The 15,550-nt window shown below is 41.3% G+C and overlaps 1 protein-coding gene across 10 annotated transcripts in view; it reads left to right on the top strand.

Moving 5' to 3' along the window:
• The window catches only part of C5H12orf40 (chromosome 5 C12orf40 homolog), a 46,246-nt gene that overhangs the window by 20,816 nt on the left and 9,880 nt on the right, over nt 1-15,550 (top strand). For 4 of the 10 annotated variants that reach the window (XM_053253619.1, XM_053253622.1, XM_053253620.1 and 1 more), the window contains 7 exons: nt 3,180-3,246; nt 4,161-4,291; nt 5,909-6,432; nt 7,683-7,739; nt 7,840-7,906; nt 11,933-11,993; nt 12,375-12,410. In XM_053253619.1, the coding sequence (XP_053109594.1) occupies nt 3,180-3,246; nt 4,161-4,291; nt 5,909-6,432; nt 7,683-7,739; nt 7,840-7,906; nt 11,933-11,993; nt 12,375-12,410 (943 nt within the window). The remainder of the gene's footprint in view (nt 1-3,179; nt 3,247-4,160; nt 4,292-5,908; nt 6,433-7,682; nt 7,740-7,839; nt 7,907-11,932; nt 11,994-12,374; nt 12,411-15,550) is intronic. The other 6 variants (XM_053253621.1, XM_053253625.1, XM_053253627.1 and 3 more) reach the window with 6 other exon arrangements.

Raw genomic sequence — 15,550 nt, 5'->3', positions numbered from 1 at the left:
GGGGAATTGGGCAAAGGGCTGATTTTGGTGGAATTTTTGAAGTTTTAGTGACTTTGGGGCAGTTCAGGGGCATAGCATGGGATCTGGGCAAAAGGAGTGGGGTGGGGTGTAGTGCCTAATGGGTGTAGGCTACCACCCCAATTTCAGGGGGATTGGGCAAAGAGCTGGTTTTTGGGAAATTTCTGAAGTTTTCATGTCTTTGGGGCAGATTGGGGCAGAAAGTGGGGCCTGGGGCAGAATAGTGGGGTGGGGTGGTAGCGCATAATGGGTGGAGGCTACCACCCCAATTTCAGGGGGATTGGACAAAGGGCTGATTTTTTGAGAATTTTTGAACTTTTAGTGACTTTGGGGCAGTTTGGGGGCAGAAAGTGGATCTGCCCCAAAAGAGTGGGGTGGGCTGGTAGTGCCTAATGGGTGGAGGCTACCACCCCAATTTCAGGGGGATTGGGCAGAGGGCTGATTTTTGGGGAATATTTGAAGTTTTGGTGTCTTGGGGCAGATTGGGGGCAGAAAGTGGATCTGCCCCAAAGGAGTGGAGTGGGCTGGTAGATAGTGCCTAATGGGTGGAGGCTACCACCCGTCCCCAATTTCAGAGTGATTGGGCAGAGGGGTGAATTTTGGTGATTTTCTGAGGTTTGTCTTCATAAGGTGAAGTTTGCTAAATTGATTACTTCCTCATATTCATAGTAATTGAGAGTGTGAAAAAGTGAAAGTGGGGTCATGAGAGTTGTTTAATTGAAAAAAATCTCATTTGCTATGATAGAATGAGAATTCACACCTCAGAAAAAACTTCTGAGGTGTGAATTCTCATTCTATCATAGCAAATGAGATTTTTTTCAATTAGACAACTCTCATGACCCCACTTTCACTTTTTCACACTTACTATCTACCAGCCCACCCCACTCCTTTGGGGCAGATCCACTTTCTGCCCCCAATCTGCCCCAAGACACTAAAACTTCAAATATTCCCAAAAAATCAGCCCTTTGTCCAATCCCCCTGAAATTGGGGTGGTAGCCTCCACCCATTAGGCACTACCACCCCACCCCACTATTCTGCCCCAGGCCCCACTTTCTGCCCCAATCTGCCCCAAAGACATGAAAACTTCAGAAATTTCCCAAAAATCAGCCCTTTGCCCGATCCCCCTGAAATTGGGGTGGTAGCCTGCACCCATTAGGCACTACCACCCCACCCCACTCTTTTTGCCCAGATCCCATGCTATGCCCCCAAACTGCCCCAAAGTCACTAAAACTTCAAAAAATCCCCCCAATCAACCATGAACTGAATCACCCGAATTTTTCAGGTCCGAAATTCGGGTGATTCGGCTCAGGCCCAAAAAATATCGGGGGACATCGGGGGTGATTCGGTTCAGCTCTGAATCACCCGAAATTGCTCATTTCGGGCACAGATCGTTCTGTGCCCGAAATTTTTTGCACATCCCTACTGTAAATAGTAGTTAGAATGAAGACTTCCTAGACACGTGTTTTAATAACACCTGCAAGTCACAGATTGCTGGATAATTTTCTTACATATGTTCAGCTAAAATGAAGATGGGATTTTCTGATTCATGATGGCAAACAATAGCCTTGGGATGTTTCCATTTTTCTTCACTGGAGACAGAAAGTATGCCAACAAATTATCTTAAGTCCAAACATTAGACTGTGAAAAGTGTTTACATTCTTTCTTTCTAGCAAATATCAGAAAGGATTTCTGAGTTGACAGTACAAAATGAACTAGTTCTGGTTAAAAAAGTATTTTCTCTTTCTTCATGAAGACTAATTTTGGCATTCCTATTTTAAAAAGACATTAGGCAGCATCTAGACTAAGTTAGTCGTGACTAAATTCAATTGAAATTAATGGCCCACATGTTGCACAGCCATGCACTACCGTAAGGGAGCTGCATCATTGCACAGTAAGGTTGCTTTGACCTCAGTCAACATCTTGTCGAGCAGCAGACCACACGTGGGGCAAGGGCATTTGTTCTCCAGAAATATGTCTCTGAGGGTCACACAGCCCTCAGGGACATATTTCCAAATGGCAAAGAGCACTTACAGAGGCGGGGGGATCAGCAAAAATCAGTCCGCCTTTGCCCCGCGTGTGGTCTGCTGCTCAACAAGATGTCAGCTGAGGTTGAAGTAGCCTCAGTGCGCAACCTCCCTTATGAATGTTTTTTTGTTTGTTCAATTTCTATACCTTGGCCCATATGTTGCGCATACTAATGCGCAACATATGGGCCAGTGAGACCACTTAGTCATGACTAACTTGTCTCATTTATTTCAGTGACTGACTTCCTTACATCGCACTAGTGGAAGGCTGTTGTACTGGCTACTTTTGCTATGTTTGGAGCTTGCATTCCAGACTAGTGATGCACTAGCACAAACATGTTTGCATTTGCACAACAAGGTGTGCAAATTGTGGCATAGCTCATAAGACGTTGAACAAAATGATACATTGTTCATGTGCAATAACACAATTCTGAACATTCCTGTGATCTGGCACAGCTACATGATCTTTTTGCAGTAGCACAACTAATGGACAGCATTAGTCAGGATATCAGCCAGTGATGCTTAAACATGTCTAACTAGGCTGGATGCTGCCCACTGGCAGAATCTTAACTTCAATCTTCATTTGTTTTCCTAGTTTATTCCTATTGAGCCAGCAACTAAGATATATCAGTGACAATCATTGGGCTGTCATTTATGCTCTCCCTCCATACCAGCAAGAAAATACAGTTTCAGATTAAAAAAAATAAATCTTAGGCTGATATCCTATACCCCCTTACCCGAGAATATGCATATATCATTATCCTCCCTGAATAAGTGTTTGGTCTGTTGATGAGAACAGAGACTTATTAGTGACAGAGCTGCAAATATGAAATGATATGAGGAGCTGAGTAGCAACAATGGGTGGTAGGATTCTTCTGGGTGACTTGCTAGGTGGCTTGCTGTATTTTTTGTAGATGTAGAAGCCTAACAAGGAATGGGATTTCGCTTTTTGATCCCAAACAGAGATATTACAAAAATCCATTTGTAGGGTCACTATATAGACCTAAAGGATCTGCTCTAGTGACTGTTAAGACACTGAATTGCAGCCCCCTACTTGGTTCTATAAACATAAAAATCCTGAAATCACAAATAATGCCTATGTATTTTCTTCCTCACCGCTTCTCATATTTTTAATAGGTTACAACAAGAAGTATTAGAAAATAGGACTAAGTATCTCTTGGGGAAAAAGAACATTCAATCTCAAGTAAGTTACAGTTATAACCATCTTACCAAGCTCTTTTACTTACACTGTGTTACTGATGGTTCATTTCTAGTTAGCAGCATAATATTTTGCATCCATGGAATGATCCTTGAAGTGAATGTTTATCATGCGAGTTTGTACAATAAAAGGTTGTATCATAGTGAATGACATTTATTGTGTAGTAGTCTAAGCTGCCTTTCCAAAGTGGTGCTCAAGGTGGCATATAAACTCATAAACATGTAAAATGTCATTTTCAAACAGCATTCATAAACAGACATACCACAGAGCAAATCAATCGATATATTTAATTCTCTAAGGCAGGGTTTCTTAACCTTGGGCCCCCAGATGATGGACTACAACTCCCATCATCCCCAGCCTCAGTGGACATGGTGGGGATGATGGGAGTTGTAGTCCATGAACATCTGGGGGCCCAGGGTTAAGAAACTCTGCTCTAAGGCATACCTGTGGCTAATCCCATGCGTGGCAGCTCTCATAAGAGTTTGCGAGCAGCTGCCAGATAGCCCCCAGGTATGCTGCCACCGGGCTGCCAGGCGGCAAGGGAAAGTGCTGGCCAGGGAGGGAAAGCACCAGCCAGGCCTGCAGGCAGGGAAGAAGAGTGCTGGGTGCCGGCCAGGCCAGCGGGTGGAGAGGGAAGGGAAAGCAGACTGGGAGGGGGAAAATGGACTGGGGCTGGAAGAGAGACAGGGAGGACTAGGGGTGCAGCTGCTCTGTGCCAGGTCAGCTAGGATATACTAATAGGAAATCCTGTGAGATGAACAAAATACTGCTTCAGTTCACTGGACAGTGCATGAGGAAAAAGTATATTCGTAGTATGGAGATTACCTAGACTTTTAAGAAGTTAAGTTCGTGTTGAAGGAATGCATTGTCTTACAACCCCTTTCTATAATGTGTGATAGTGCCGACCATCTCAGCCAGAGATTATTAAGTGTGACGACCCTTGGCTTCCTAAAACATCACACAGGCAAAGGAATTTCAGTGACCCTGGTGTAACTGCACCAGCAGGTCTGCATTTTCAGCAGCTGAACAGGTAGGCACAGATTTTACATTGCAAATGGAAGACAGGGCTTCCCACCCTCTTTAAAATGTAATGGCTTCCAGTGGACTATAACATTACTTTTGTTTCACTATCATTGAAAATAAAATTCCATTGAAATGTAATTGGATTCCTCATGCATTCAAGGCTGTGTGTGGTGAGAAGGTCAGGATTATACCTGCCCATTTTGACAGAGGCGTAACAAGGTTGGGGTGGGCTCAGAGAAAAATTTTTAAAATGCCCCCCCCCATCACTGCCTTCCTCTAAAAGTAAAAATAAAAATTCAAGGAAGCTTGGGCGGGCATTGGGTGGGGGAGACATGTCTCTCCTTGCCCTGTTATAGTTACGTCCCTGCATGTTGACCAATTTCACCACCCCTGCCCAGATGCCCACAAGTAGGACTATAACATTTGTGCAGAGGCCTATTTATTTTGTAACAATATATACCATCTTTCTGTTGCCAAAAGTGCTCAAAGTGACTTAAAATGATTAAAAACAATGTAATAACCAGAATAAAACAGTCACAGAGCAGTGTAAAAGCTAACAATAAAACTAAGAGAGTAAAACAAAAACAAAACAAACTGCCAACAATCCATTGCTTGTAGGCTGTAGTTGTACTACAGCCAACAATACATTGTTTGTAGGCTGTACTTTCCAATTTTATGCTGCAAAGACAATGTTTGGGGCCTTAACATGGTGGTTTCATGCAAGATGATCAGGGCATGGACAGGCACACCAGAAGTGTTTCAGCAGGGCAGGCAAATGTAATCCCAATCTCTTCACCATCTGTTGCTTTAAAAATCTGCATAGTTGGTTCAGTTTTACTCATCAGCATGCAAAATACAGATAAGTTCCTTCTATGGGTTCTTGGGTAAATCTCCATGCTTAATTTATGAATTTGCTGTATCATCAAAGAGGAACAGCATGCTATAATCATCATATCATAAACTGAACAGAGCATGAAGCTAGATAGACTATTGCCGTGACCCAATATAGTAATTCTTACATTATTCTGACTAATCAGAACCCATGCTAGAACTGTAATTCATACTTACATAAATAAAATTACAGACCCATGGCTTTCTGAAACATAGAATATACACTTTAAAATGTTGATATTGTATTCTTTGAAACAATTGTATTCTGTTCAGGAGCAGAAAATTATTTCAAAATCCTTCAATAGTATACTCCATTCGATATCTTATATGTTGCTAACATCTTTTACTGCTTTTCATGTCGAAGTGCCTGATGCCTCTCCTTGCCTGCTACTGACTAGTTCACTGGCATGGAGCAGTAGTGACATTCAGTGGTTGGACTGATTAGTCACAGTTGCTTGAACAACATGATATACTTCAGGATCTGTTGTATTCTGAGATGGCATAAAGCAAGATCTTCGTTACAACATAAATCTGGATTCTAATGTTCTTATATTATGCTGAATCTGAAAATATTAGGCAGTTTCTCAGTGAGAGAGATTTCATGCAGAAGTGAGAAATGTTAAGACAAAGGACTCAAAGTTACAAATTGAGATTGATAATGTAATATGGGAGCTTTTAATATATATTCAGTTGTTTAAACAGGCAACTGTTCGTTTTTTTCTCTTTCCCAAAGTTCAGAATATAGTAACTCATTTGACAAGCATCCCAAGATCACTGTTGGCACAGATTTTGGAGATCAGAGCAAAGGAGGGCCATTGTTCAGTGTTGTGAATGACAGAGAAATACTAAAGGCTACACAAGGTGAAAGCACCCAGCCCTGGGCAGCTTTGTTTGAAGAGGAGAATCAATGCTTTCCTACTCATTCTTCCTCGGAATTGTATTGTTCTTTTACTGACAAAAATATTATGGAGGAGCTGTTTACAGATCCAGGTGTTGCAAACCAAATATCCAATGTGGGTGGTCCTTATGTCAAAGATATGCATCAGAGGGCAAGTTTTGCTCAAAGTTGTCCTGCTGAAAGAAGCCTCCAAGGTATTTTCACAGCTCCAGAGCAGATTTTCTCTAAACATACCAAAAGCTTAAGTGCAAACAGTCAAGAGCTCATTAAGAATCAGCTGAAAGATTACTGCATTCAAGAAAGAAATCCTGTAATATTTTCTGAACAGCAAGAGAATACTGCAGACTTTAACAGTGCAGGTAAATCCCTATGATACAAGAAACAATGTGTTTGTCAAGGAACCCAAATATATAATTAGCAAAATTCCCTTTATTAAGATGAGTGGTGCCATGTGCGTGAAGCAAAAGAGGTTTTCTATATTACAGAGATCCCACTCCCACCAGAAGTTGTCTGCAAGGTGAGATCAGGCCGTAGGATCAGCCTGTTTCTCACTAATCTTGAGTCAACTTGCTCCCTATGGTGGTCCAAGGGAGCAAGTTGACTCAAGATTAGTGAGAAACAGGCTGAGCCCTTAAGTGCCTTTGAGCTCAGGCAAGCCCCTCCTCTACATGCTCTGGCTCCTTGACTGGAAAGTAGAAGCATTAAAGACAGATTTCTGGAACTCCTCTTCTGCTCTATTTGCTCCTGCCAAGCTTCTTGTCGTTGCTGGCATGCAGATAATGGGGGCGTAATGGTATGGGAGAGACTGCCTCTGTAGTGGGCTCAGGTTGTGGGTGTGTTGCCCTAATGGGCTCAGGCCATGAGGGAGCTTCAGCTCTGCATCTTTCTCAGGTTCTGGTCTGGATCCAGGGTTGGAGCTAGAGCTGTTGCTGCCTCCTCAGATTCTGGTCTGGTCAAGACTGGTGCTGAGAGCTGGTCCTAACTTCTCATCTTGTGACTTAGAGTTGTTACTTTAAATGGGGACTGTAACAGGCTGGGCCATGACGCTATGCTGTATTTATTCCTGTATAAATTGCAACTGTTCATTTATATGGGAGAACATAGGGAGGTTCTACAGGAAAAGGGTACTAAAGTTAAACCCTGCCAAGGCCAGGGTCTAGGCTGAGGGTCTGGTTTTGCATTCTCTCAACTGTGTTCTAGATATCAGCTTATTTACAGTGTCTGTTATAACTCAGTGGAAGCCACTGACAATGGAAACTGAGCCAGCTCTTATCCTAGCTTACCGCTATACTTTGCATTGGATTTTGCTTCTTTGTGCGATGTTCTGAAACCTTGGCTTTTATCCATAGTGGCAATATCACAGCACATGCAGCATGTTGGCTTGCTGCCAAATTTGGCAGCATAGTTAGCAGCATCCATAACTCACCTTGTCATGGAGACCTGGACAAATGTGGCAGCAAGTATCATTAACTGGTTGCAGGTAGAATTAGATCCAGAATTTTGTGTGCACATATGAAGCATCTGTGCGTTTTGCTTCTCAGTCACTTAAATAGAGGGGGGCCAATGCATTCATGAACTAAACCTTGGTCTATTGTAATGAATGAAAAAGCTATTCCAGGAGGACGATCTTCAGAGTTCCACACTCAGACCACATCACTGAACTGCAGTACGTATTTTATATTTTTAATTAGTTTGAATCTATTATGAAAACATTTGCTTTTATGCAAAGTTATAGTCTAAGTGGGTTTTTTCCGAATTATTTTTAGGGGGATTTATAAACCAAACAAGAAATATTAAGGTAGCAGAAACCATGCAGAATTACTTCAAGGAAGAGTGAGTTTTATAAGTGTCTGTATTTTATTTAACCTTAAAGGCTGTTCTATGATATGGTATCTAGTGCATGTAAGCAAATTATAGATGCCTTTTATTTCTAACTGTACGATTATGTAAACTCTTAATCACTGCTTAATGGCTAGTCATGAGGACTACTTCTACCACTACGAATATTTATATATACTGTTTTCCAACCAAAGTTCCCAAAGTGGTTTACACAGATAAATAATCAATCAATCGGCAGTCAGAGATTGGTCTCTGGGGCAACCCAGAGAGACCATATTATGCCTGTCTTGAAACAATTACACTGGCTGTCAATATGTTTCTGGGCAAAATACGAAGTGCTGGTTATTACCTTTAAAGCCCTGAACGGCTTGGGTCCGAGTTATCTAAGAGAGCGCCTTCTTTTACATGATCCCCACCACACGTTAAGGTCATCTGAGGATGTCCATCTCCAGTTACCACCGGTTCGTTTGGTGGCGACTCAGAGGCGAGCCTTCTCTGTGGCTGCTCCCGGGCTGTGGAATGCACTCCCAGCAGAAATTCATAATCTTAATTCCTTACTGACCTTTAAGAGAGCCCTAAAAACCCATCTGTTTGGCCTGGCCTTTCAAGGTTTTTAAATAGTTTTAATTGTTTTAATGCCAACCTGATTTTCAGGGTTTTAATTGTTATGCTAGTTTAATTGTTTTTTAAGATGTTTTTTAATTGGTGTTAATATTTATATCTCTGTTGTAATTGTTATTGGTTTTAATGGTTTCTGTTTTTAATTGTAAACCACGCTGAGCCTTTTCGGAAGGTTGGTATAAAAATCAAATAAATAAATAAATAAATAAATCATCTTTATTATGAAAGACCAGCGCAGTACAGATACAATGAAATAAAGCTCATTAAAATTATTATAAACCAGAGAGATACACCTAAAATGCTGTGAATTCATAGCTATAATTAGCCTATAAAATTATAATTATTATGATTGTGATTATATTATGATTAATGAAATACAACTCTAAAAACTGTGGGGTAATTAATAAAATAAGATACAGCAGGCTAAACCTAGGAGCTGTAGGGAGATTAGAAGAGTAGAGATAAAACAGGGATAAGCATACATATTTAAGATAACATATAAAAGCTAACATGTAACAAATTAAAATTATGCAATCAAGTAAAATGATCAGTAGTTAAAAATCTGCTGCAAGGGATATTAACTGGCGATCAGGACCTGGCGGATCTTGCACACTGCCCCACAGAACCTGGCAACATTATATGTAAAAGTCCAATTGTCATCTGAGAGCAGCATCTTGGTATAGTCTTGACTAGAGCAACCAGGGTATTTGAGAAGCAGGGGAGATATGAGCTTGTCATGGCTGTCTTTATAAAAGGGAAATGAGAGGAGCACATGCTGTATGGATTCCACTTCCCCAGAGTCACAAGGACAAAGCCTTCCCATGAGTGGGATCGTCTGGTATTTTGCCTTCCAGAACAGCGGAGGGAAGGGCATGACACCAGGCAAGGATGAACACCCTTCTGTGGCTTGATATTTCCAATTGTGCCAGATATGCAGAGGGGGAGACGATAAATCTACGACTATCCGGGGCCAGAAAGCCTGGCACCTTACTTAAATTTGCCTGGCGTTCCGTGTCCAGAATCCTCTGTTTGATGGCCATTTTTGCCTTGTTCATAGCAAGCAGAAGGGACGGGGAGAAGCCCAGATGTGCCACTTTGTTGTAGACTGCCCATTTCCAAGAGGATTGAAAGTTGTCCTGCAGGGTTAGCAGGGCCAGGCCCTATGAACAAAAGGCTAGTTTGAGCCAATGGTTGAGAACTGTCATCCAAACCTTAGCCTCCAATTTTATCATGCCAGTTTCCAGTGTAGAGTGGCACTGGAGACACAGCAAGGCACTTGGAAGGTCCCTCTCAAGAATTTAGATTGAACACGTTCCAGTATAGCAAGATTGGATGGAGATCCTGGGTGGGCGCCATATCATCATTGTGCCAGCGACTTGGCTTCATATAGCTTGAGCGCTGCAGGTATGTAATGGCTGCCTCTAGAACAAAGGAACCTCAAGATGGCAGTGGAGCTCCCACAGAGAAATAAAACATAAATAAAGATGGATCCGTGTCCCCAAAGGGCTCACAATCTAAAAAGAAACACCAGAAACCAGCAACAGCCACTGGAGGGATGCTGTGCTGGGGCTGGATAGGGCCAGTTGCTCTCCCCCTGCTAAATAAAGAGAATCACCACTTTGAAAAGGTGCCTCTTTGCTCTGTTAGCAGGGGATAAGTAAAAAGACAGAAAATGAAGAAAGACCTTCTATGGTCAGAAATGAAAGGCTGCAGTTTTACATAGTCATGTAAGTGATGCACATGTAACTATGAGCACAAGACTGCAGCTGGACTCCTTTGAATATTATATGCTATACCCTTCATCTTGTAGACTAACACTTTCATTAGCCTCAGAGTACATTCTCTTTATGTAAGAAAAATCAATCATACAGCCTCCAGTCATACACAGGACCCTAGTGCATGATTGGGGCCTACATGCTTGCTTGCGTTTATTTATTTATTTATTATTTACATAAAGAGCTAACATGGAGGACCGAATCTGGACCAAGACAATGGCAGGGGAGGTGGTATTTATTTACCTCAGGAGAAGAGATCGTATTGGCACCTATGGGAGCTTTGCTCCTAGAACAAACAGCAACTGAGGGAGGGGCAATCTAGAACAGGATCTCCTGTTAAGATCATCTGGAGAGGTTTGTCTGTGGTTGCCGCCAATTCGTTTGGCGGCTACTCAGAAACAGGCCTTCTCCATTGCTGCCCCTGGATTTTGGAATGTGCTCCCTGTTGAAATAAGAGCTTCCCCATCTCTGGCAGCTTTTAAAAAGGCACTGAAGACACATTTATTCACCCAGGCTTTTAATTAGATTTATGATTTTAAATTTTTAATGTTGGTTTTAAATGATTTTAATGTTAATGAGTTTAATGTTTAAATAATTTTAATTGGTTTCATTTTTATTTTGATGTAAACCGCCCTGAGCCATTTTTGGAAAGGTGGTATAGAAATCAAATAAATAAATAATAAATAAAATAGATAATTTATGAATCAAAAATAACAGACATTTGTCAATTGAGAATACACTAAGCTTTGACCATAACAGATCTCTCAGGATAGAGTCGAAAGCAAATTTGAAATTAATATAGGCAGCATATAATGAGAAACCAGGTTTACTACCATATTTTTCCACAAGGTGTTAGAGTACTAGGCTTTGATCTATTACAGAGCAGCCAGATCGAAAACCAGCCTGCTCCTCAGTCAAGACTGATTTCTGTTCCAGCCGATCTTAAAGCTTATCTATTTATTCATTTATTGTTAAATTTCTATACCTTCTTTCATTAAAACAATCCCAAGGCGGTCGATTCACACAGAAAAATTAAAACAAGACTATAAAAATTACACAATTAAAATAATAAGCTAGAATATAAAAACATAGATCTGATTTTTAAAAATACAAGCACAATATAACCATACAAAATACAAAGCAGTAGCGGTAGAGACAATCGTATAAAAGCCTGGGTAAAAAGCCAAGATTAAGTAAGAAGGTAAGACTGGGTAAAAAGGTTTTTAGCATAAAGTTTGCTGGTAATGCTCAATAAACTTATAGGACTAAAGTTTCGCAGGTCACTCTTCCTCCCCCTTTTAAAAATAGAGGCAGTTATAGCAAGACCCCAATCCTCAGGTATTCCAGCGGTTCTGACTATATGTGTAAAATGGGATGCTAGAACAGGGGAGAAATGATGGGTTAAAATCAGGCTCCTAGACCTTCAGAATTCAAAAAGTATAAAATATTCAGTAAATGTTAATGAAATGAGACTGTTAATAATTAAGGGAGCTGCTGGCCTTAAATGGTTTAATTATAGCTACCATGAAGTACTGTAACTTCATTAACAATGTTCGTTTCAGTTTGGGAACAGAGACTCAAAGAATGGAAATAATTCCCCCCTTCCACCCCCTATATTTTACAGCAGAAACGGCACACTGGCAGAACCAAGTCTGAATCACTTGAAGATCTTTGGACTTGAAGAGGTAAAATGATTGTATGGATTTTATTGTGTCTAAAACAAGCAGCTGGAGACCAATTTGGCAATTTTCATTGCTGCTTATGATCACAACAGATGTATTGGATCTGCTGCTATTCCATCCTGTGTGCCCTCTGGTGCTGAAACAGGGAATGAAACAAACAGAGCTGCCTAGACTAGAGCACCTTAAAATAGGGACAAGGGCAGAAGAGGAGCTTTTCCAAGGAGCCTTGTGGGCTTTTTGCAATTCCTAGGGGGAGGGGGGTGGTTTTTGTATGTGTGTAAATTGTTGGTGGGCAGAGTACTGAGTGGCAAGCAGAACTCTTCAAGCAGTACATTTCTAAGAGTAATTTGCAAAAATGTTTCTGGTTAATACAATTACTTACAGGTGCATGATGCCTCTTTCACTTCCCTTCAGAACAAGGTGGGCCTCTTATGCTACTGTCCGGTGAGAAAATAGGCCCTTGATAGTATACATCAGGGTTTTCCAAACTGTGTGCCTAACCCTATTATTAGGCATGAAAACTCATTGCAGAGAGGGAAAGAGGGAAATGGTTAAGAGGGGAACAACCTGACGAAGAGTCCAAGATAGCTAACATAGGTGGCAAGCAGCATGGTGCAGCATGGTGGTACTTCTCCATTCTCCTAGGTCGGAAGATTTCAGGGTTGGTATACATCAGATTACTGGGGTGGGGGTAGGGGGGTGTCAGGTTGCTGATGCAGAGTCAGATGATGAAGTCTAGTTCCAGGCCAACCAAATCACAGCAAGGTGCCTGAACAGGAAAATCCTATATGTAGCAAAGTAAGATCAGCACTTCAGAAAAATACTGCTAAATTATAGCATCCCCTCCTCTTCCTTGTACTACCTGGATCTGAAGTGGTCTCTCTGAGTCTTTTCACTCAGCAAAAGAAAACCTACCTTTCCCTTAGATATCTCACTAGTAAACCTCTATTTATTATCCAGTGATAAATAATCCATGGTATTAAAGAACAGATAGGAATTCCTGTACTTTCGGCCCGTTATTTTCATGCCAACCAAATCACAGGAGTGTAAAGCAACACAGGTGTGATATTGTTAAATTTTCACCTGAATAGAGGGTTCTGACAGTTTGTCTTTTAAATTTTTGACTGAAACCTCTTAATGATCAGCTGCTGTAAGAAGTGGAATAAGGCAATCTTGAAATATGTTGATGTTCCTCTAATATGAGGCATTCACATTTAGGATACAACATAACTTGTTTCCTAACACCTGATCCAGTGACTTGCTTTTCTGACAGCAGAGCACAGAGAACAGAACTGGACACAAAGACACAGATTTTGTTAAAAATGGGTTTGCCACCAAACTGGTATCCCCATGTTGAGTTTTCTCTCCTCTGACCCTTTAGTATGGCACAATGTAATGGCACTTTTTCATAACTACATGTTAAGGGCAGAGGGGAGGAAACTCAGTGTGAGATTTCCAATTTTGGTAGCAAACGTCTATTTGTCATCTCATCTAGTTTTGCTCATGAAACCAGGTTTAAGGGCCTCAGTACAGTACTGGAAGAAAGATAAGACCTGATTCAACTTGTGCTGCTGTAGCTATACTGTGGATGGACAGGACAGAGCTGCACGTCTCTTCCAACATTAAAATTCTTTGATATTTTGTCAACATGAACTGACTTGTCTTGGTCTGGCCTCAGTGTGATTGGGTGAGTTATATATATATATAGCTGTGGCATTCTATAATTCTCTACCCCACGCAAACACGTAATTCATTATGCTGAGAATCTCAGTGCACGTGTGCGCGTGCGCACACACACACACACTTTCCTATCCCTTAGAATGGAAAGAGTATGAACAATCAGGTCAGACAATCTGAACCAGCTGATGAGAGTGATGAGAGGAAAAGCATATAATTTTGCTGCATTTTTATAGCTCTTTGCTCCTTCCTTTTCTGGCTCTACTAGAAAGACATGCAGAAGATCAAATAATACAAAATGATAAACTGTATGCCAGGTTCCTCATTTAGCATGATTTTTGCAGCCGATTCAATCCAGCTGCTCTTGAGTTACATTGGAGTAGCATCCCCCCGCCCACAACCCAAGCATTGGAGTGATATTACTTGAGCTTGATGCAGAAAGAAGAGGGGTGAGCACATTGCCCTGAACATTCTTTCTGAACTTCATTATGAAAAAAAGGAAACAATTCTGTATAGCAAATCACTTTAGCAAGCTTTGTAACCTCCTTAAGAGCTTAGCAGGCCTGCAAAGGTAGGACATAAATGTGGCAATGCAATAGAAGATAGAGATGTTGGCAAATGACTTGTTTTTGAGTCTGTGAATCAACTGTTGGGGGGCGGGAGTAATGAATGTGGAAAATGTTACTAACTCAAAGAGGACTGGCTGATTGCCATCAGTCTTGTGGAACGTGAACACGTCCCTAGGAATCGATGTCCAATGTGAAGGTTGTGCTGAAGAGACGACACAGGCCACTCAGTCTAGTCATACTAGCTTTCCTGAAGCTGCTTGAATATTTGAGCCAATACTTTATTGTTCACATTTGGCATTCCTGGAGAGCTGCTCCTCCCAATCAGCTCAGAGTTTTATATTTGGATTACTGTGTTGGTAGGGTAGAAGCTGGCAAGGTCCGACTTTCTCTATTCGCATTCTGCAACAGGCCCGTTGTCGCCTCTAGTCTGACTCTGAGCTTCAGAGAGCCCTGCACAGGGAGGGGAAGACTGGCTGCTGAAACACAAAGCTGGGCGGAGGCAAGCCAGCTTGGTTCTTGCAGTGGTGGTGAGGGAAGAGAAATGATGAATGGGGGAAATATCCTAGTTATATTGCCTTCTTGTTAGTGCCGGATCCTGTAGCAACTCATCAGTGCCATGAGGAGATAAAAGGTTGACTTGATTGACTAAGAACAGAGTGCAGCAATAGGCCAGACTGTTGAAGAACATACACAGGAGCTAGAATGTTCATTAGCAGCATACAAGATGTGGAACAGACTTCTGAAATTCCACAGAAATATGGAGCCGCCTTTGGATGAGCAAACCCCATCTATAAAGCCCCCAGCTCTATTTCCTCTTACTCAGCTGCATTTGCGTGAGAGAGAATTACCACCCTTTTGTTTCCATAGGTCCTTAAGGTTCATACCAGGAGTTGGCTATGCAGAAGCTCTTTACAACAGCCCAGGATGGGCAGACTTAAGGCTTCCAGGAGCGGCTTTTTTTGTTTGTTCATTTGTTTGTCTGTTTCTTTGTTTTGGTTTTGCCAGAGCCTTGTGGGTTAGCAGCACAAAATAGCAGCTTGAGGAGACAGTCACAAAATAGAAGTTTGTACAAACATTTACATACAGAATAAGGTAGTTTCAATCAATCAATCAATCAATCAATCAATCAATCAATCTTTATTAATACAGCCAACGGCCAAATTTACATAAATTTACATTAAAAAAAAGAACAAGGTGAGGAAATATAACTAAATCATAAAGAAAAGGAACAATTACTTAGAATTAACAGCTTCAGTCCGAATCACACTACTAATGTAACAAAACTTAGCAACCATAAGTAATTTGCCTCTATTA

Source organism: Hemicordylus capensis, chromosome 5, assembly GCF_027244095.1.
Source record: "Hemicordylus capensis ecotype Gifberg chromosome 5, rHemCap1.1.pri, whole genome shotgun sequence".
NCBI lineage: Eukaryota > Metazoa > Chordata > Lepidosauria > Squamata > Cordylidae > Hemicordylus > Hemicordylus capensis.
Note: the sequence above shows the minus strand (reverse complement) of the source record. Positions and strands in the feature narration are given on the sequence as shown.